Genomic DNA, 23,238 nt, shown 5'->3' on the forward strand with positions numbered 1-23,238 from the left:
CTGCCCCACTCTTTAATTAGGTCTACATGTGAGCTAGATCCTGCCCAACTCTTTAATTAGGTTTACATGTGAGAAAAGATCCTGCCCCATTCTTTAATAAGGTCTACAGGTGAGCTTGATCCTGCCCAACTCTTTAATTAGGTCTACATGTGAGAAAAGATCCTGCCCCATTCTTTAATTAGGTCTACATGTGAGCTAGATCCTGCCCAACTCTTTAATTAGGTCTACAGGTGAGCTTGATCCTGCCCAACTCTTTAATTAGGTCTACAGGTGAGCTTGATCCTGCCCAACTCTTTAATTAGGTCTACAGGTGAGCTTGATCCTGCCCAACTCTTTAATAAGGTCTACAGGTGAGCTTGATCCTGCCCAACTCTTTAATTAGGTCTACATGTGAGCTTGATCCTGCCCCACTCTTTAATTAGGTCTACAGGTGAGCTTGATCCTGCCCCATTCTTTAATAAGGTCTACAGGTGAGCTTGATCCTGCCCCATTCTTTAATAAGGTCTACAGGTGAGCTTGATCCTGCCCCACTCTTTAATTAGGTCTACAGGTGAGCTTGATCCTGCCCCATTCTTTAATAAGGTCTACAGGTGAGCTTGATCCTGCCCAACTCTTTAATTAGGTCTACAGGTGAGCTTGATCCTGCCCAACTCTTTAATTAGGTCTACAGGTGAGCTTGATCCTGCCCAACTCTTTAATTAGGTCTACAGGTGAGCTTGATCCTGCCCAACTCTTTAATTAGGTCTACAGGTGAGCTTGATCCTGCCCCATTCTTTAATTAGGTCTACAGGTGAGCTTGATCCTGCCCAACTCTTTAATTAGGTCTACAGGTGAGCTTGATCCTGCCCAACTCTTTAATTAGGTCTACAGGTGAGCTTGATCCTGCCCCATTCTTTAATTAGGTCTACAGGTGAGCTTGATCCTGCCCAACTCTTTAATTAGGTCTACAGGTGAGCTTGATCCTGCCCAACTCTTTAATTAGGTCTACAGGTGAGCTTGATCCTGCCCAACTCTTTAATTAGGTCTACAGGTGAGCTTGATCCTGCCCAACTCTTTAATTAGGTCTACAGGTGAGCTATATTTATTCTGAAACTCCGCAGTCACTGGGTTTTTATGTATTTAAAAAAATAAAATTCAATGTAAAATCGATTGACATCAGAAATATTGCGTCAAATATGCAGAATTCCTGTATCATGTGAAACCCTGAGAAAAAAAAACAAACAACTAAATCATATATTTTATATATAGCATATTAAGTACTAGTAAATTAATCATTGGCTATTGGATGTCAAAATTGTTTAATTCTAACACAGTCATAGGTGAGCTTGATCCTGCCCAATTCTTTAATAAGGTCTACAGGTGAGCTAGATCCTGCCCCACTCTTTAATTAGGTCTACAGGTGAGCTAGATCCTGCTCCATTCTTTAATAAGGTCTACATGTGAGCTTGATCCTGCCCCACTCTTTAATTAGGTCTACATGTGAGCTTGATCCTGCCCCACTCTTTAATTAGGTCTACAGGTGAGCTAGATCCTGCCCCACTCTTTAATTAGGTCTACAGGTGAGCTAGATCCTGCCCCATTCTTTAATTAGGTCTACAGGTGAGCTTGATCCTGCCCCACTCTTTAATTAGGACTACAGGTGAGCTAGATCCTGCCCCACTCTTTAATTAGGTCTACAGGTGAGCTAGATCCTGCCCCACTCTTTAATTAGGTCTACAGGTGAGCTTGATCCTGCCCCACTCTTTAATTAGGACTATAGGTGAGCTTGATCCTGCCCCACTCTTTAATTAGGTCTATAGGTGAGCTTGATCCTGCCCCACTCTTTAATTAGGTCTATAGGTGAGCTTGATCCTGCCCCACTCTTTAATTAGGTCTACAGGTGAGCTAGATCCTGCCCCACTCTTTAATTAGGTCTATAGGTGAGCTTGATCCTGCCCCACTCTTTAATTAGGTCTATAGGTGAGCTTGATCCTGCCCCACTCTTTAATTAGGTCTATAGGTGAGCTTGATCCTGCCCCACTCTTTAATTAGGTCTATAGGTGAGCTAGATCCTGCCCCATTCTTTAATTAGGTCTATAGGTGAGCTAGATCCTGCCCCACTCTTTAATTAGGTCTATAGGTGAGCTAGATCCTGCCCCATTCTTTAATTAGGTCTATAGGTGAGCTAGATCCTGCCCCACTCTTTAATTAGATCCTGCTCCATTCTTTAGTTAGGTCTAGGTAACCATATACGAAAAAACCCACCTTCTTCAATTTGCAGCTAAGACCAGCTGTTTAAACTGCTTTCTAAACAACTTACAGTAACGAGCATTAGCTGAGGATAACCTACAGAAATTTCTTGCCCACTACTCAATTAGCCAGCTTTTGCATAGGGCTATATAAATCGGTCTGAGCCTATGGTTAAGACAATTTCTAACTCATTTTTTTTACGACAACTGATGTCATAACTAATGTTTTACAATGATTGACATATTTTTCATAATTCTGTTTAGTTTTAATTTTACGATGAACCATTGTTTTAAAAATATTAAAACAAATGTATATTTTCAGCTTTATAATCAGGGTTAAGTTGTTTTATTTTTACGTCGTTGCCTAACATTTCACAGTTGATTAAATGAGTTTTTAGGTGAATAAACAAAATGTAGCTTATAAAAATAACGTTTTGTTACTGTACTTAAAATGGTGGTGGTGGTGGTGGTGGTGGGGGGGGGGGGGGGGGGGGGGGGGAAAGAGAGAATTTCAATCATCTTTGTGTAAAAAAGGCAATTCCAACCTGCAAGATAAAAAATGTTTCTGTAACCAACTTGTCAAGAAAACAATATGTGGGACAGACGGACAGATAAGACAGACAGATAAGACACATACATACACAGACAGACAGACACATACATAGACAGACAGACAGACAGACTGAAAGAGAAAGACAAAAGCTATTGTCCCCTCTGATTGGACTGGTAAGGTACTAATAATGTGGGTGGGTGGGTGGGTGCAGTACCATCAACTCCCACCCATCCCCACTTCTGATGCTTCCTCCCACTTCCGACACCTTTCATCCCCCACTTCTGATACCTCCCGTCCACCCACCCCCACTTGTGATACCAAAGATGAGAAGTGACAGACTGCACCGACCGTTTCTTTCATCTGTATCTGGTTGATCTTGATCCGGTATAGCTTGTGTTTGAAGTCCTCGTTAAACACGAACTTGTCCGTGTCTTCAATATCCTTGCTCTGAATACAAATAAAATGCAACACACTGATAATATATTTCTATCCAGTTAATATTTTAAAACACTTATTGTTCTTTATGAATGTTAACAATTCATAACATTATTAAATGACTTGTGACACATAAGATCAAACAATAAGTATCTTGTTTAGAATATCAGTGTCTGTATTTTCAATGAGTTTTTGGTCGACCTTATTTTTGTAGTACAGTAGCCCAAACTGGATTTTAGCTTAAAATAATTTGCTAAGTATTGAAAAATTAATAAAGTAAAATGGAGTTTGAGCTAATAGAAACATTAGAATAGCCAGACACATACTGGATATACCCACAGATATTTGAAATGATTCAATATGTAATTGTTATCATTATAAAGCTCTGTTAGTCGGAAACATCTTATAATGGCAGCAAACTCAGGACACTATTGTCTCTCCAAGTCCCAATCTAAACAAGCATCCCGAGTGTACGCTAAAGCAACATACACAACCGGCCTCGGTGGCGTCGTGGTTAAGCCATCGGACATAAGGCTGGTAGGTACAGGGTTCGCAGCCCAGTACCGGCTCATACCCAGAGTGAGTTTTAATGACTCAGTGGGTAGGTGTAAGACCACTACAACCTCTTCTCTCTCACTAACCACTAACAATTAACAACTAACCCACTGTCCTGGACAGACAGCCCAGATAACCGAGGTGTGTGCCCAGGACAGCGTGCTTGAACTTTAATTGGATACAAGCACAAAAATAAGTTGAAATGAAATAAAGCAATACATTTCATTTCAACTTATTTTCGTGGTTATATTCAATTAAGTTTCAAGCATGCTGACCTGGGCACACACCTCCGCTATCTGGGCTGTCTGTCCAGAACAGCGGGTTAGTTGTTAGTGAAAAGGGTGTAGTGGTCTTATACCTACCCACTGAGTCGTTAACACCCACCCTGAGTGGCAGTCAGTACCAAGCTGCGAACCCAGTACCTATCAGCCTGATGTCTGATGGCTTAACCACAACACCACAGAGGCCGGTTGCTAAAGCATTTCATTTCAACTTATTTTCGTGCTTATATCCAATAAACGTTCAAGCACGCTGTCCTGGGCACACACACCTCAGCTATCTGTCCAGGACAGTGGGTTAGTTGTTAGAAGTTAGTGAGAGAAGAGGGAGTAGTGGCCTTACACCTACTTATTGAGTCATTAAAACTCACTCTGGGTGGCAGCCGGTACCGGGTTGTGAACCCTGTACCTACCAGCCTTATGTCCGATGGCTTAACCACGACACTGAGCTACATCCCACCCTGTGAGTGGAGATGAAAACGGTGTGGTTAGTGTGAACTGCAAACTTCAGTTGATCCTTTCTCAAACTGAATGTGAATCACATTGAGGTGGAACCAAGTAGAAATCAAGTCTAACTGATCTGTCCGTACCTTTGGCACTTTGTGCAGGACCCGGGCTTTACCACACGCAAGTGACTGGAGAGTTCGCTTCAGTTCGCTATCCTCTGCAATGTACAAACATTTTCATTACAATCCAAACAACTTTAAACCCAACAGAATACAACACAAATATTTGCTTCTCACTAATTTGTCATAATAACAACTTTCAAGATTAATTTGATTATATAATGTACATAAATAGTCCAAAAAAGTAATCACGACATGAAAAATATATACTAACAAAGAACTAAGGAAATAGTGTTTTAGTAATGTCTGAGTAACATACACGGATGTATGTTTCAGTTCGCTATCCTTCGCAAAGTACAACGCTTCATCATAATCCAAGCTCTTACAATGCAGTAAACAAAATATTAGTAGTTGTTTGCTTCAGCTAAATGTACTTGTGTTTACATTTTAAATACCTCTACTGATATCTTCTCGCAATAATACACAGCAGACAAAATCCCCCAAAAGCCTGACGTTAATTGATTTTACACTGGCTATGCTAAATGTCAGGTTTCTTTTCTTTAATGCCTCTACTGATATCTTCTCGCAATAATACACAGCAGACAAAATCCCCCAAAAGCCTGATGTTACTTGATTGTCAGGTTTCTTTTCTTTAATGCCTCTACTGATATCTTCTCGCAATAATACACAGCAGACAAAATCCCCCAAAAGCCTGATGTTACTTGATTGTCAGGTTTCTTTTCTTTAATGCCTCTACTGATATCTTCTCGCAATAATACACAGCAGACAAAATCCCCCAAAAGCCTGACGTTAATTGATTTTACACTGGCTATGCTAAATGTCAGGTTTCTTTTCTTTAATGCCTCTACTGATATCTTCTCGCAATAATACACAGCAGACAAAATCCCCCAAAACCCTGACGTTACTTGATTTTACACTGGCTATGCTGAATGTCAGGTTTCTTTTCTTTAATGCCTCTACTGATATCTTCTCGCAATAATACACAGCAGACAAAATCCCCCAAAACCCTGACATTACTTGATTTTACACTGGCTATGCTGAATGTCAGGTTTCTTTTCTTTAATGACACCACCACTGGATGTCAAATATTTACTAGTTATACAATGTAGTATTTTTTTTATGCCCTTTGCCACAAACAGGACAGCACATACCATAGCCTTTGATATAACATGTAGTCTTAGAGGAAATCCCATACATTTTTTTCTTAGCAGCAAGGAATTTTTGTATGCCCTTTGCCACAAACAGGACAGCACATACCACAGCCTTTGATATAACAGGTGTGAGGCACTGGTTCGGACAGAAGGAAAAACCAATTAAAGAATGGATCCACCGAGGTGGTTTGATCCTAGAACCCACCAACCTACTGAGCTAAATCCTGCCCGTTACCATATAATGTGAACAGAGAGAAAAACAAATTACTCCATGAAAAACAGATATCTCCCAAAGCATTATTAATTTTAAAAACTCAAAAAAAACCCAATAGGAAATCAAGGGCAGACAACCGAAACAAGTGTCATAATTAATTTTTTTTAAAGTGTCTAAACAATTAATAAAATTCCAAAAATAACTACAATAAACCTACGCGCAGGTTGGCTATAGTCCGTCCTACAGTGGTCGCATTTTTTCATATTATGTAATTTACTACAAGTTATTTATTTTTGAGCCGACTGATTTGTAAATTGCACACACAAATTGTATTTCTTTATTTCCAAAACACTTTTACTTTTTTTCTTATGTCAAACCAAACTGAAATTATTTACAAAAAACATTTTAATAGAATGATGGGACAGACCATAGGTGTAACTTTTTTCAAACCACTGTTAATATCTGCAAGAAATGCCAGAAATACTGTACAGATGATAAAAAAAGAAGAAGAAATTCTGGATAAATGCAAAAAAATTTCATCACTGAATTTATACATTTATTTCCTGGTTCACAGTATGTTAAAAAACAATGATAAAACAAGCGAAATAGTGGACTAGTCTGTTTGTCACAAAGAATGGACTGAACAAAATACTGTGCCAGTCCTCGACTGAAGTTTACCGATAGCTGTGGCCTTTTTGATGTGTTCGTATGAAAATTCGTTGCCATCGTTGAAGAGAAGTAGACATAGAGACTGGAACAGGGACATCTGAAGCTCCTTTCTAGCCTGTAAAACAAGAGCAGTGCAAAAATATATTTTTCAATAACAAAATCAATTAAATGTTAATTCTGAAATCAGCTGTTCAGATTTTTAGCTTGTAAAATAATAAGCGAATAAAATAAACAAAATGTTACGACTGTTCTACGTCAGACTTGAGGGTATATAAAGAATGCAGCATTAAAAAAATATACAATTATGATTTTAATACCAGTCTTCCACATAATTAGCAAAACAATCCTATTCAGTTAAACAAAAGTCCACACATTGTTTTGCTAATTATGTGTAAGACTGGTATTAGATACATTTTAAAACTTGATGTAAGAAAAATTGAACATTTAACCATATGATTGGCTGTTGGGAGATGTTCGGGCTAGTCCACTGGATTAGAGGGGAAGGTAGCCTAGGTTAGAGGTCAGGTGATGTATAAAAAGAAAGATAACCGTGAAATGTTTTACACTGGAGAAAGTAGCTTTCAACACGCAGTGTCCGAGGGTGGGCTGCCACTGAAGCTTACGGCCGCTGTGTTTGCCGAGATAAAACTTCTTGAAAATCTCCTGAAACAGGATCATCTGAAAAATAAAATAAATGTTAACTGCTCTTGTTCAAATCGCTACATGCAAATTAAAGCCAGGGATTTATCCAGGATGTTTTGTGTCCGGGTCCTATGACTGATAGGATTGGGAAAATTAGTGCTATGTAATAATTGTTTTCGTGCTGGCATGTCGCTAAACACCTAATCTAATCTAATCTAATCTAATAATAATTGGAGTTTTTTTTTAGGTGATTGAATGATGCAATGCACCATTATTAAATGAATTCATTATAACAGATAATCCAATATTTACACATCAAAGTGGGAATTTTCAGTCCACTTGCTTTGATGGCCCTAAGTTCTGCAATGCCTGTATAAATCCATGAAAACTGAATCTACCACTATTGTGGGCTGTTTGGCCAACTAAAATCTGAATTTGGTTACAAATATTCTGACCAGATAATATTTTAAAACCCTGAATACAACATTGACAAAAAACCCATCCACCTCCCCCAAAACTTTATTTACTTCTAAATAACATGACGTTATAGCATTTTTAAATTGTATGTCACATGAGCTATAGACATCTTTATAGCATGTTTTGAAATGTGTATTTTAGTTTCATTACCTGGAACGCAATGAGTGAGAATCTTATCAAACAAAACTACCACAGTGTTAATTTTGATCAGTTATATTATTGCAATATAAGATGCATAAACAGAGAATGAGAACAAAGAAAGAAAGAAAGAAAGAAATGTTTTATTTAACAACGCACTCAACACCTTTTATTTACGGTTATATGGCGTCACACATATGGTTACGGACCACACAGATTTTGAGAGGAAACCCGCTGTCGCCACTACATGGGCTACTCTTTCCGATTAGCAGAAAGGGATCTTTTATTTGCACTTCCCACAGGCAGGATAGCACAAATCATGGCCTTTGTTGAACCAGTTATGGAGCACTGGTCGGTGCAAGTGGTTTACACCTACCCATTGAGCCTTGCGGAGCACTCACTCAGGGTTTGGATTCGGTATCTGGATTAAAAATCCCATGCCTCGACTGGGATCCGAACCCAGTACCTACCAGCCTGTAGACCGATGGCCTAACCACGACGCCGGTTAGAATGAGAACAATGCTAACAGTGATAGGAAAGAATAACAAATCTGGGAACAGATTTGATAGTAATAACATTTGGGGAATGTAACCATGTCACAAAGTCTGCAATTTGGGGATTGTAACCATGTCTTAACCTATACATCACAAAGTCTTCAATTTGGGGATTATAACCTTGTCTTAACCTATATATCACAAAGTCTGTAATTTGGGGATTGTAACCTTGTCTCAACCTATATATCACAAAGTCTGCAATTTGGGGATTGTAACCTTGTCTTAACCTACATGTATATATCACAAAGTCTGCAATTTGGGGATTGTAACCTTGTCTTAACCTATATATCACAAAGTCTGCAATTTGGGGATTGTAACCTTGTCTTAACCTACATGTATATATCACAAAGTCTGTAATTTGGGGATTGTAACCTTGTCTTAACCTATATATCACAAAGTCTGCAATTTGGGGATTGTAACCTTGTCTCAACCTATGCATTATGAAGTCTGTAATTCACGTGGGATAACCTGCACCTGGTTACCTCACACCATGGTTATCTTGATGTCCCTATTTTGTGGTAACCCATTCGTGGGCTAATAGACACTATGCTTTAGGGATATGATACACATTGAAAAACAAAAGCTAAAATGATCTTTGAAAAACTGAAGTCTCTATACACAGGGCTTCTAGAATTTTTATAAAATCCACTAACCATGGGATCAGTGATTTAAAGAATTTACTAGCCACAATTAAGTGAATACAATATTACTAATCGTAATAATCGGATATGTCACCTAAAGAGGGATATAGAGCTTAAAAGCACCAAGACTTACAAAATAGACATAAATGCAGAATTTGACAACTTTTTTTTCACCAGCTGTTGGGCATGGCAATATTAGTTATTTACTAGCCCAACACTGAATATCACTGGCCATGGGAGTGGGGCTACCATAACCTAGAAGCCCTGCTATACAATACCTTAATAAAGATATTTTTGAGATTGCAGATCAAATCCAATACATTTTGTGAAAATTATTTTATGCAAAATAAAGCAGCTGACATGAGATAAAAAGTTGAAAAATCCCATTCCTAATGCTTGTTTTAATGCCTGCCTCCTACAGAATGTCAGCGAAACATTTCTGACACAGCATTGTGTTAGACAAACGAAAACTTACTTCTGCAGGTAGATGGATTTCCATGGGCTGGTAGGTGGGCCAGTTTCCCTGAGTGAGAATCCACACCGTCAGATCAATACCACCAGGCGCATCAATGTTCATCATGTGCTGAAACAGACAACCAGCAGTTTAAACAGACAGTCAGCAGTTTACACAGACAGTCAGCAGTTTAAACAGACAACCATCAGTTTACACAGACAGTCAGCAGTTTAAAACAGACAGTCAGCAGCTTAAACAGACAACCATCAGTTTAAATAATCAGCAGTTTAAACAGACAATCAGCAGTTTAAACACACAGTCAGCAGCTTAAACAGACAACCATCAGTTTAAATAATCAGCAGTTTAAACAGTCAGCCGGCAGTTTAAACAGACAGTCGGCAGTTTAAACAGACAGTCAGCAGTTTAAACAGACCATCAGCAGTTTAAATAATCAGCAGTTTAAACACACAGTCAGCAGTTTAAACAGACAATCAGCAGTTTAAACAGTCAGCAGCTTAAACAGACAACCATCAGTTTAAATAATCAGCAGTTTAAACAGTCAGCCAGCAGTTTAAACAGACAGTCAGCAGCTTAAACAGACAACCATCAGTTTAAATAATCAGCAGTTTAAACAGTCAGCCAGCAGTTTAAACACAGTCAGCAGTTAAAATAATCAGCAGTTTAAACAGACAGTCAGCAGCTTAAACAGACAATCAGCAGTTTAAACACACAGTCAGCAGCTTAAACAGACAACCATCAGTTTAAATAATCAGCAGTTTACACAGACAGTCACCAGTTTACACAGACAGTAAGCAGTTTAAACAATCAGCACATAGACCGTATAGCAAAATATAAATTGTATCTACACAAAAATTAAATATCACAACTACCCTGAGTTTGCTGTTATTGTAATATGTTTCTTTACTAATAGAGCGTAAACTTATGTCTAAAATCACATGTTAGTAACATTTTCTTGTTTACAAAATCTGTCTCAATATTTTGGTCGTCCTACAGTGTGTAGTCCTTTTAAATGTCTATAGTCCTTCCGACAGGGAGTGCCTTTTTTCATACTATGGAATTTAATACAAGTTATTTATTTCTAAAGCCGAATGTTTTCTAAATTGCACACAAATATAGGTGGGGTTTTTGTTAATTCCAAAACACTTAATTTTCTTCTTACGCCAAACCAAATTATTTACAAAAAAACCATTTGTAGGAGGATGGGACAGACTATAGTAAAGTGTACTTGAGGTAGTCTGATGGAGATTTTATGAGGCACTAAGTAGCTTATGACCACCTAATATGATCTTAACGTCTGTCAGCACAAATCTGCCTTTCTAGCTCTATATACAACTACAGTTGAGAAGAGGTGAAGATGCTGAAATTGATAGTATTTACTAACCTGCTTAAATGCTAGCGTCAATTCTTTTGATAGTTCCATGTCTTTGAACATTCCTTCCAACTTGCCAGTAAACGCTGCCCCACATTCTGTCACAAACAAGGAAATTCTAAGTTATCTTGTGTGATGTAAACTACATAGTTATAAACACAACCGTAATATGGCTGGGTAGTATACAGCTGAGGTAAATTGGACCGCAAAACAAATACAAATATTTTAATATACATAAATGTTTTCAAGATAAAATATGGTAAACAAGACTATTGAAATGGATTCAAAATGTTCACAAGATAATGTTAATAAAAAGTAAAGTTTGTTTTGCTTAAAGACGCCACTAGAGTACACTGATTTTATATCAGTTATTGGATATCAAACATTTGGTAATTTTGACTTAAAGTCTTAAGGGAGGAAAGCCATAGCAAGGGATTTTTTTTATATACACCACCGCACACACAGGATAGCACATACCATCATAGACTTTGATATACCAGTCATGGTGCATTGGCTGGAAACATGATGTTAATACACAAAAAATTAATAATTTTAGGTAGTACTATACCAAATAACTTCCGGCTGGGTCAAAGTTCGAGGTGCACCGAACTTTTGATAGAGAAGTGAACACCACAAGTCCTGTGATTGGTGATAAATGTCAGTGTGTTGGTTGTAAAAAATAATAGTTTCATCTGGGTAAAATAAATGTGCAATTTTATTTCATCTAGTACCAATGTGTCAAGTAGCCTTGTGCTTGAAACATGTATGGGGTACCTGTAAAAAAAAGTACTCAAATTTTGTGCGAAACTAGGGTAGTCATAGACGCTACCCGTTATCTCAGAAACGAGCAGCTTGACCCCCATTTTTTTCTGATTCACTTTAAGTGTAAGGGGTGGTAGTATTTATATCCGTGGCGTATATGTTACTATTGTCGTCTATGGGATTTGATTTGGTAGTATACACCCTATAAGGAAATTCAAGAAAACTAATTATTTTCACCTTTTTTTTTGCTGTTCAATATACTTACAACAGTAAATCTAATGTATAGCTGGTAAATACAAAATGTAATACAGTAACTGTAGTTTTAACTGTCTGTTGCCATCACATATGGCATTAAATGAATTTTGTTCTCTTGTACGAATAAGGAACTGTTTCACTTTTACTTCTGTGTTAGCTTCGTTGGCAACACATTTTAATAACATCAGGTTATTGAAGATATCGCTGAAAAAGCAACTACATGTATGAAAATTTGTTTTATTTGTTTTGTTTAACGACACCAGAGCACACTGATTTATTATTCATTGGCTATTGGATGTCAAACATTTGGTAATTTTGGCATATAGTCAGAGAGAGGAAACCTGCTTCATTTTTCTATTAGTAGCAAGGTATCTTTTACATGCACCATCCCACAGACAGAATAGCACATACCACAGCCTTGGATATATCTGTCATGGTACACTGGCCGGGACAAGAATAGCCCAATGGGCTGACCGATAGGATCGATCCCAGACAGACCATGCATCAGCAGAGCACTTTACCACTTGGCTATATCCCAGCCCTATCACTAACAAAGACAGATTACGACTAAGCTAGCCAGATCCAGTGCACCACAACTGGTATATCAAAGGCTGTGGTGCACTGGCTGGAACGTGAAATAGCCCAATAAGCCCACTGATGGGGATTAATTCCAGATCTAATGAACATCAGGTGAGTGCTTTACCACTGGGCCCCTGGAAACGTGCCTGAAATCATGTACTGAAAGCCACATACACGGCAGGTAGGCAGGTCTAAGAATGTGGTCTTGTGAGGGAACACTCAACAAACCTTGTTTGAGTTTGGACAGCATGGACTTCTCGGCATCCACCGATGCACTCTTCCCGACCAACAAGCGCTTGGCGAGGTCTTTCTTGTAGAACGCTTCAAACACATCTTTACCTGAAGTACAAGTTTTAAAGGTTTTATTTCATTAACGACTCTACTAGAGCATGTCATCATTTGATTATTCTTGCCTACTGGACTGAATTATCCAGCTTTTGCACGGTGCTAGATAAATCTGTATGGCCCTCCAGGGCTAGACAATTTCTAAATGCGTCTGACATAATAACTCATGGTTTACGACAATTGAAGGAAGGAAATGTTTTAGTTAACACATTTTATTTACGGTTATATGGCGTCAGACATATGGTTAAGGACCACACATATATAGAGAGGAAACCCACTGTCGCCACTTCATGGGCTACTCTTTTCGATTAACAGCAAGGGATCTTTTATATTCATCATCCCACAGACAGGATAGTACATACCACGGCCTTTGTTACACCAGTTGTGGAGCACTGGCTGGAATGAAAAATAGCCCTATGGGGCTACCGACGCAGATCATTCCTAAACCGACCACGCAGCAACTGAGCGCTTTACCACTGGGCTACATTCCCCCCCCCCAAGACAATTGAAGTCATAACTCATATTTTATAACGACTATGTCATAACTTATGTTTTAAAATGATTGATGTCATAACTCATATTTAACAACGATTGATGTCATAACTCATGTTTTACAATGATTGATGTCATAACTCATGTTTTAAAATGATTGATGTCATAACTCATATTTAACAACGATCGATGTCATAACTCATGTTTTACAATGATTGACGACATAACTCATGTTTTACAATGATTGAAGTCATAACTCATGTTTTACAATGATTGATGACATAACTCATGTTTTACAATGATTGACGACATAACTCATGTTTTACAATGATTGACGACATAACTCATGTTTTACAATGATTGAAGTCACAACTCATGTTTTACAATGATTGACGACATAACTCATGTTTTACAATGATTGACGACATAACTCATGTTTTACAATGATTGAAGTCATAACTCATGTTTTACAATGATTGACGACATAACTCATGTTTTACAATGATTGAAGTCATAACTCATGTTTTACAATGATTGACGACATAACTCATGTTTTACAATGATTGACGACATAACTCATGTTTTACAATGATTGAAGTCACAACTCATGTTTTACAATGATTGACGACATAACTCATGTTTTACAATGATTGACGACATAACTCATGTTTTACAATGATTTAAGTCATAACTCATGTTTTACAATGATTGAAGTCATAACTCATGTTTTACAATGATTGACGACATAACTCATGTTTTACAATGATTGACGACATAACTCATGTTTTACAATGATTGAAGTCATAACTCATATTTAACAATGATTGACCACATAAGTCATGTTTTAAAATGATTGATGTCATAACTCATATTTAACAATGATTGATGTCATAACTCATGTTTTACAATGATTGACGACATAACTCATGTTTTACAATGACTGACGACATAACTCATGTTTTACAATGATTGACGTCATAACTCATGTTTTACAATGATTGATGACATAACTCATATTTAAAAACGATTGACCACATAACTCATGTTTTACAATGATTATGTCATAACTCATGTTTTTTTCAGAATTATATTGAATTACTTATTTCCCAAGTTACCATTTCATGTTCGTCAGTGTTTTAAAATATTTTAACGAATTAAGATTCCTAACTTTTTATTTGTTAAATTTTTATTTCATTGCATGTGGACTATATTTTTTTTATGTATCATACGGTATGATTAAATGAGTTTGGAGGTAAAATGTTTATGAATAATTCTAGAATAAACAAACCATAGCTTACAAAATTAATGTTTTGTTACTGTAATTAAATGGCAATAAAAAGAATCAACCACTGTTGTGAGGTGTAGATACAGTAATTCCAACCCTTGGCCATCACAAAAAAAAACCCACATTTTGTCCCTTGGGTTGAAATTGCTGTATCTATAGCTGACAACGGTGACAGATTCTATTATTCCAACATACCAGTCTTCACAGAAAACAAAGGGCTAGCTCTGGGTGAGGAGAAAATTACTTATTATAAAATTAAAGTTTGTTTTATTTAACGACGCCGCTAGAGCACATTGATTTTTTATCTTATCATCGGCTATTGGACGTCAAACATATGGTCATTCTGACACTTATTATAAAATTGCAAAAAACCCAACATTTTTTCCCCACAAAATATCAATCAACACATAAAATTAGTTTGCCAAAACTAAAATAAAATCCATTAGTTCTGTTCAAAATTCACAACTGGCAAATTTGGCGAGTGGCAGAGCTAGCATTGGAAACCCACTACATTTTTTCTTAGCAGGACAGCACGTACCACTGTCTTTGACGTCAAAAAAAATATTGTTTTGTTTAACGACACCACTAGAGCACATTGATTTTGGCTCATTGGCTATTGGATGTCAAGTCTTTGACGTATACCAATCTTGGAGTTCTGGTTGGGAGGGGAGAATATTTTTCTGAAACAGGCTCACCATGAATAAATCTAAATAGCACCATAATCTTATCAAGAAGTCTCTCCAACTCCTCTTCAGTTGCTTCCTGGAAGAAAACAACAAAAACCAAATAATATTATATTGTACGATGTGTACAGAAAACTGGCACTATAGCAGCTTTATTACTGGCCATAGATATTTATTCTTTAGTCATGTGTATTTTCCCTAAACAACTATGTATACACGTATTTAATAACTTATGATAAACGCGAGACTGTGTTTGCCACGTTTAAAACATACATGTGGGTAAAATAAATATTCTATGTTGTATTTATGAAGACTGTTTTTCTTAAATGCAGATGTTTAAGCATTGTAAATAAATGTAGTTATATGCATGCAAGTCAAAAACAGGCTTTGAAAATTTGGCCCACTATGAACACATTCCATATAATTGTCTCTATATTTTTAAATGCACATAATGTAATAAAACAAGTATTAATTTAAATTATTTACATGTGCTAGTTAATATTTTAAAAATGTGAAGTAACTATGCTTGAAAAACCCACAATAACAAGCTTCTAATTTACATATTGTTCAGTATACTTGTACACCACATTACCTTGTTTCCTGCCCTTAGTTTGAAATCAACATACTTTGCTGTAAAATAAAATTAATATAGTCAATTATCACGCAATGCAACATATTATATAACTATAGAAATGTAACCTTCTGACTACTGGATTAATTTGTGACAAAAAACCCAGATTGTCTCGGGTTTTTAACTTTTACTCATATACTTTTACTTTAAACTTTTAAAAATAAATAAAATACAATATTTTCAGATTTTTGTTGTTGACAAAAAGGTCAAATTTATTAAATTATCAAATTATTTGTCACAGTCAGCTATCAATTCCACAAAATGATTGCGACGTTCTGCTATTAGACTAGACTAGACTAGAGAGTCCTATATGATTTTTGCGAGCCTCGGGCTCCCGGACTCTCCTCAAAATTGCACAATGAGTACTCAGAAGGTTAAGGAACTGACAGCTCAATGTGTCAGCTAATTTAATAATAAATTTGACCATTTTACAAACAATGAAACTGATCTAGAGGGGAAAACAATTCGAGGGGAGAGATAATTATTCCTGTAACTTAAGATGATGGGCACCCATTTAAGATTTTGTTATATTTCCCTTGTATGTTAAGCATTAATATGTTATCTATTTGTAGCATAGAGGCACTGATTTTCCGTTTCAGATTTTTCCCTTTTCCGTTTCATGTTACAAATTCCGGTTTTTTTCCATTTCAGTATTAAACAAATTCTGTTTTTGTTTCACACACACACACACACACACACACACACACACACACACACACCGCAATTAATTACTGGTATAAATAAATAAATAAATATGCAATGAGGCCAAACATGTCAGTAGTTTGTATTTATTTTTGGTTTAAATTTAACCACGAATACGCCACGAGACAAGACTTCGGACATTTTCGGTTTTCTTTACAATATGATCGGGAAAATAATTACAAACGATCACACTATAAACCACTTCCCTTGTATAATTTATTTTGAACAAAGCCTGGCATACAATATGCAATTACTGCATTCCTTTGTGAGATCGGAAATATGGCAATGCCGCAAATGTTAAAAATTAATAAGCAAACATAACATAATATATCTTCCACTTGAGTAAATATCGGACAATTTTAGCCCACAATGTTCGGTTTTTCCCGTTAAAAATCGCCGGGAATAAGCGAAGAAAACACGACTGGTAAAACGTCTAGATACTCTACATTAAACATTTGACGTAACATACAAAGGTACTAGTGTCGTAGCGTAGCACAGGCAGATGTCGGTGTCCATAGTTTCTAGTTCAAAAAATAAATTTTAATTAATCAAATGCGCTAAAGTTAAATAATGTTTTGGAAAAAAATCGGGAATTCCGTTTCAGATAGGTATTTCCGCGATTCCGTGATCGCGGAAAATCAGTGCCTCTAGTAGCACGATCTGAAAAACATTCACATCTTAAATGGAGCTAAAAATCACTCTACTTGAAATATTATTATCCAGGCTGTGACTTTAGTAAGATTCTGAGTGGAAAGTGGACAGATTAGGAGATGGAATCTCAAAGTATAGGGATCACACGTGCTATTATTTTGTGTTAGCCAATTTTCAATAATGTAGAGTATTTTCCTTGGAAAATGTTACAAAATGGCTAATTTAAACAAACTTTTATTAACCAAATGCTAAATGTTGTAGCCACTTTGTATAAAAATTAGCAAAGGGCAAATTGCGCTATAATATCTTTATTACATAATTTTATGATTCTGGCGGAATCCTAAAAAAAATCCATAAATTTGATGCCTGTTATCCATATGTATTTGTGATGTCCTAACAATAAAATGTCTGTCTTTACGTTAATTGTTTGTGGTGTTTTGGCTGTTGTTTTTAAAATGATAATTAAAAATTACTATCAGTGTTTAAAGCTCACCTATCAACTCGGCTGGTTTGTTCTGTCTCTGATTGATGAAATTCTCAAAACTCTCCTTCATTGCATTAATAAACTTCTCGTTCTTCATAAAACATACACCGATAATGTCATCAATTTTGTCTTTGAAATCTGAAATAAAACGTAGAACGTTAAAATATACCAGGTCTGTGATAATTTAATATTTGTGAGTTATATAAAAAATAAAATACAGGTGACCCATTTCAATGAAGAATAGCAGTTTGAAATAATATTGTATTAACTTTCCTCTGATTGAAATAAGTAGCTGAATGAAAAAAGAAGAAAAAAAAGAGAGTTAAAAGAAAAGCACGAAAGATGAACACATCAAAGAAATCAAGAGGTATTTTTATAACTCTATAGGAGAAAACAGTTTTACAAAATGAAGAATTTAAAAACCAGTATTTTTGAACTCGTACCAAGAAGGTTTTGCACCATGTCCTTATCTTTCTCTGGATCATTTTCTTTATTTACTACCATCAGCCGACCAGTGTTCTGAATTAAAAAAAAACAGAAGTATATTAGTGTACAAGTTATAACAGCAAATTCAAGTTATATTTTAGCCATAAGCTTCCTGGTAGTTCTAACATACATGAAGACACACAGTCAAACCTGCTTGATTGCACAAACATCAGTGGCTTACATTTATGCTAATAACTGGTCCAATTTCCAGATCTTGATGTCGTAAAAAATAAAAGTTTAAATTTGAAATAGAATCAATGGATCACTTTTAGTAAGTTTTACAGATAGCAAAAAGAATACTACGTAGTCGTCATTAGATAACATTTACCTTTAGTTAAGAGTTGTAAAAAGAACAAATGCAAGTTGGATTATGTTTTAAAGCCGCACACCCTAGTTCCATCCAGCGAAAATAAATTATAATTTGGTTAATCTACAAACCTGTAACACACTTAGATCACGTTTTTATCAAATGGAGTGAAAAAGCAGGTTTTATATCGATAAATACCATGGGAATCCCCATGTCCCAATTGCTTGAAATAATTTTGAAAGTTTGTATTCTGATGTCACCAGTAGATGTCGCTCGAAGCACAACAATGCCTACGTCACGACAAATTTCACAGACTTCGGGTGCGTTCTTTTCACCTCTCCTGGACATGTTCCAACTGTTCTGTCCTGGTTGTATCCCCTCTCCAGATATCGTAGGACTTAGCAAAATTATTGGTTTTAAGGGTTTGTAACGTTTTGTATTGAGATACTTACTTGTCTGAACTTTATTGTTACTGAAAATGTTCACGAACTGTGAAGAAAAATTTCACAAATGAACAACAAATCGGATGTTGATTGCGCGAACCGTGCACGAGAAAACAAACCGAACCAAAATGATAACGGTCAAATGGTATACCACATAGACCTTGTCTGCTCAACGGTTTTTTCTCAAACGTATGTCCGTTTTTCAGAAATACGAAAAATGCATTTTGTGGTATTACAAACACCAGGATTAACAAAAAAAACTTCAGGTGAATGGAAATGTATATTCTAAATAATAAACGGTAAGTAAAGTGCAATTTTATTTGTGAAAAAATGGGTTTAATAGCGAAAAACAACGCCGTAATGGTTAACAACTAGCCGTAACTAGGGTGTGTCCCTTTAAACAAGTTGTAGGATAAATGGTACTTATATTTCTTACACAGCCACCAAAAACGAAATTTAAAAATATTATCCAACCATAACTGATTTACAGCACTTGCATTTGCAGTTCATTTTAATGTAACAGATAGCAATAGCTTTTAGGTTAACCTATATATGTCAAAGAGCAATCAATTTCCACACTGGTAATTTCATCCATTATATGTGACAGATCACTGTGTGATATCATAAATATCACACAGTATTCATTCCAATGGTGTTTAAGAAAAAAGGATACTAGGGACAATATTTCAAAACCTTAGATAACCGGAAGTTGGTTTGCGAGATTGTTACTTAGATAACGGATTGTTCACTTACGTGAATTATATTTGCATAACAAATGATAAAAATAATCGTAACATGTGTACTCGTGTTCTGTACTACACTGATATTCCAAATGTATTTTAATTAAATGAATTTGCAAATTAGAAAGTTTTTCAAGTGTCCGAAATAGGTCTTGAGATAAAAAATAAATTAAAAGTTTGTAACTTATTTTAAAACGGAGCAATTCACCATATAACCCACTGGCAGTTCTCATACATGTAAAGTTACGTAACGGACTCACAAACAGAACACCGAAGAGAGAGCAGCTAGTAACTGTGTGGCTACTTTGATATACAGGTTGAAACCTGAGCAAACAGAACACCGAAGAGAGAGCAGCTAGTAACTGTGTGGCTACTTTGATATACAGGTTGAAACCTGAGCAAACAGAACACCGAAGAGAAAGCAGCTAGTAACTGTGTGGCTACTTTGATATACAGGTTGAAACCTGAGCAAACAGAACAACAGAAGAGAGAGCAGCTAGTAACTGTGTGGCTACTTTGATATACAGGTTGAAACCTGAGCAAACAGAACACAGAAGAGAGAGCAGCTAGTAACTGTGTGGCTACTTTGATATACAGGTTGAAACCTGAGCAAACAGAACACAGAAGAGAGAGCAGCTAGTAACTGTGTGGCTACTTTGATATACAGGTTGAAACCTGAGCAAACAGAACACAGAAGAGAGAGCAGCTAGTAACTGTGTGGCTACTTTGATATACAGGTTGAAACCGGAGCAAACAGAACACCGAAGAGAGAGCAGCTAGTAACTGTGTGGCTACTTTGATATACAGGTTGAAACCTGAGCAAACAGAACACAGAAGAGAGAGCAGCTAGTAACTGTGTGGCTACTTTGATATACAGGTTGAAACCTGAGCAAACAGAACACAGAAGAGAGAGCAGCTAGTAACTGTGTGGCTACTTTGATATACAGGTTGAAACCTGAGCAAACAGAACACAGAAGAGAGAGCAGCTAGTAACTGTGTGGCTACTTTGATATACAGGTTGAAACCTGAGCAAACAGAACACAGAAGAGAGAGCAGCTAGTAACTGTGTGGCTACTTTGATATACAGGTTGAAACCGGAGCAAACAGAACACAGAAGAGAGAGCAGCTAGTAACTGTGTGGCTACTTTGATATACAGGTTGAAACCGGAGCAAACAGAACACAGAAGAGAGAGCAGCTAGTAACTGTGTGGCTACTTTGATATACAGGTTGAAACCTGAGCAAACAGAACACAGAAGAGAGAGCAGCTAGTAACTGTGTGGCTACTTTGATATACAGGTTGAAACCTGAGCAAACAGAACACAGAAGAGAGAGCAGCTAGTAACTGTGTGGCTACTTTGATATACAGGTTGAAACCTGAGCAAACAGAACACAGAAGAGAGAGCAGCTAGTAACTGTGTGGCTACTTTGATATACAGGTTGAAACCTGAGCAAACAGAACACAGAAGAGAGAGCAGCTAGTAACTGTGTGGCTACTTTGATATACAGGTTGAAACCTGAGCAAACAGAACAACAGATTGTGTGAAGTATAGTGTCCTGGGATAGATGAACTAACAATTGTGTGGTTACCTTGATGTATTAGTTGAAACCTGAGCAGTTTGTGTGAAATATAGTGTGCTGGGATAGACGACTTAACAGTGGTTACCTTGATGTACTGGTTGAAACCTGAGCTGAGTTTGTGTGAAGTATAGTGCCCTGGGATAGACGACTTAACAGTGGTTACCTTGATGTACTGGTTGAAACCTGAGCAGAGTTTGTGTGAAGTATAGTGCCATGGGATAGACCAGTTACCAGTGGTTACCTTGATGTACTGATTGAAACCTGAGCAGAGTTTGTGTGAAGTATAGTGCCCTGGGATAGGCGAGTTACCAGCGGTTACCTTGATGTATTGGTTGAAACCTGAGCAGAGTTTGTGTGAAATATAGTGCCCTGGGATAGACGAGTTACCAGCGGTTACCTTGATGTACTGGTTGAAACCTGAGCAGAGTTTGTGTGAAATATAGTGCCCTGGGATAGACCAGTTACCAGTGGTTACCTTGATGTACTGGTTGAAACCTGAGCAGAGTTTGTGTGAAATATAGTGCCCTGGGATAGACAAGTTACCAGTGGTTACCTTGATGTACTGGTTGAAACCTGAGCAGAGTTCCTTCAAGCCATCCTTGACCCGTGACAGCAGCTGATAGAGCAGACTCAGATCAGAAACGCGGTTCTCATCTAGCATGTGATCCAGACCTGAAAACAAAGATATACAGATTCTGTCACACACTCACAAACAATCTAGAAAATCCCTAAGACAGGATAATGCATACCACGGACTTTGTTACACCAGCTATGGATCACTAGTAGATGGAGCGAAGAACATCCACACGGACCCAGCGATGGGGATCACTATTTGTGTCAGTGGGGAGACATGCATATATTAGGAGTAAGATATACAAGTTGAAAATTAAATTGAATTGCTTTCTTTTTGGACTTTTCCAATTTTACGAGAACCAATTTTTGTTGTTTGGTGCCCTTTTATCATCGAAATCCATTTTACTGTTTTTCAGTAATGAAGTTATTGGTGGAATAAGTAACACCATATTGGGTAAAACTTTTGATACCATGAGTTTGTTGATAGACGACCGACACGCTACCTGAAACAATCGTTTCCATGCAATCCAGAAGCCCATAGGCATTAGAGATGCACGGTATAACCAGTATACTGCAATATAAATTTGGAACAATACATATCGCAATATTTGTCTAGCTGACCAGTATATTGCGCTTATGTATTTTGTATGTGTATTAGTCACACATATTATATTTTCAAAGGAAAAAAACAACAGATTCACTTGTTCGGAACGAATCTCAATTGACTGGTGAATCATTTTATTAAGTTATACAAAATGTACATGAAATTTTAGCACTTTATAAATTCTAATAACTTAGAATTGGTCTTTGCAATATTGTGGTACAAATCGCAATTCAGGTTCTTGCAAAATATCGTAATACGGAAATTAATAAGCACTGGCAGTTCTGATTGTCAACCGTCGGTAAATAAATGGAGGAGAGATCAAATGATCATACCTTTCTGCAGCATCTGGTGCAGATGTTGTTCAAGTAGCTGCTTCTCCACGCAGGTGATTAGTGGCTTCCTACAATTACACACAGTAAAATACAGAATATTATTACATAGCCATCGGCGGCTTCCTACAATTACACACAGTAAAATACAGAATATTATTACATAGCCATCGGCGGCTTCCTACAATTACACACAGTAAAATACAGAATATTATTACATAGCCATCGGCGGCTTCCTACAATTACACACAGTAAAATACAGAATATTATTACATAGCCATCGGCGGCTTCCTACAATTACACACAGTAAAATACAGAATATTATTACATAGCCATCGGCGG

The 23,238-nt window shown here is 36.9% G+C and overlaps 1 protein-coding gene across 2 annotated transcripts in view; it reads right to left on the reverse strand.

Moving 5' to 3' along the window:
• LOC121374539 (cullin-4A-like) overlaps nt 1–23,238 on the reverse strand; it is a 68,762-nt gene that overhangs the window by 8,461 nt on the left and 37,063 nt on the right. Inside the window, exons 8-20 of one of the 2 annotated variants that reach the window (XM_041501647.1) lie at nt 22,900–22,967; nt 21,944–22,062; nt 18,279–18,354; nt 17,845–17,973; nt 15,960–15,997; nt 15,380–15,446; nt 12,791–12,901; nt 10,979–11,064; nt 9,598–9,705; nt 7,220–7,348; nt 6,680–6,785; nt 4,640–4,713; nt 3,130–3,228 (exon numbers count right to left, since the gene is read on the reverse strand). In XM_041501647.1, the coding sequence (XP_041357581.1) occupies nt 3,130–3,228; nt 4,640–4,713; nt 6,680–6,785; nt 7,220–7,348; nt 9,598–9,705; nt 10,979–11,064; nt 12,791–12,901; nt 15,380–15,446; nt 15,960–15,997; nt 17,845–17,973; nt 18,279–18,354; nt 21,944–22,062; nt 22,900–22,967 (1,210 nt within the window). The remainder of the gene's footprint in view (nt 1–3,129; nt 3,229–4,639; nt 4,714–6,679; nt 6,786–7,219; nt 7,349–9,597; nt 9,706–10,978; nt 11,065–12,790; nt 12,902–15,379; nt 15,447–15,959; nt 15,998–17,844; nt 17,974–18,278; nt 18,355–21,943; nt 22,063–22,899; nt 22,968–23,238) is intronic. The other variant, XM_041501654.1, reaches the window with a different exon arrangement.

The sequence above is a fragment of the Gigantopelta aegis genome, chromosome 1, assembly GCF_016097555.1.
Source record: "Gigantopelta aegis isolate Gae_Host chromosome 1, Gae_host_genome, whole genome shotgun sequence".
Classification (NCBI taxonomy): domain Eukaryota; kingdom Metazoa; phylum Mollusca; class Gastropoda; order Neomphalida; family Peltospiridae; genus Gigantopelta; species Gigantopelta aegis.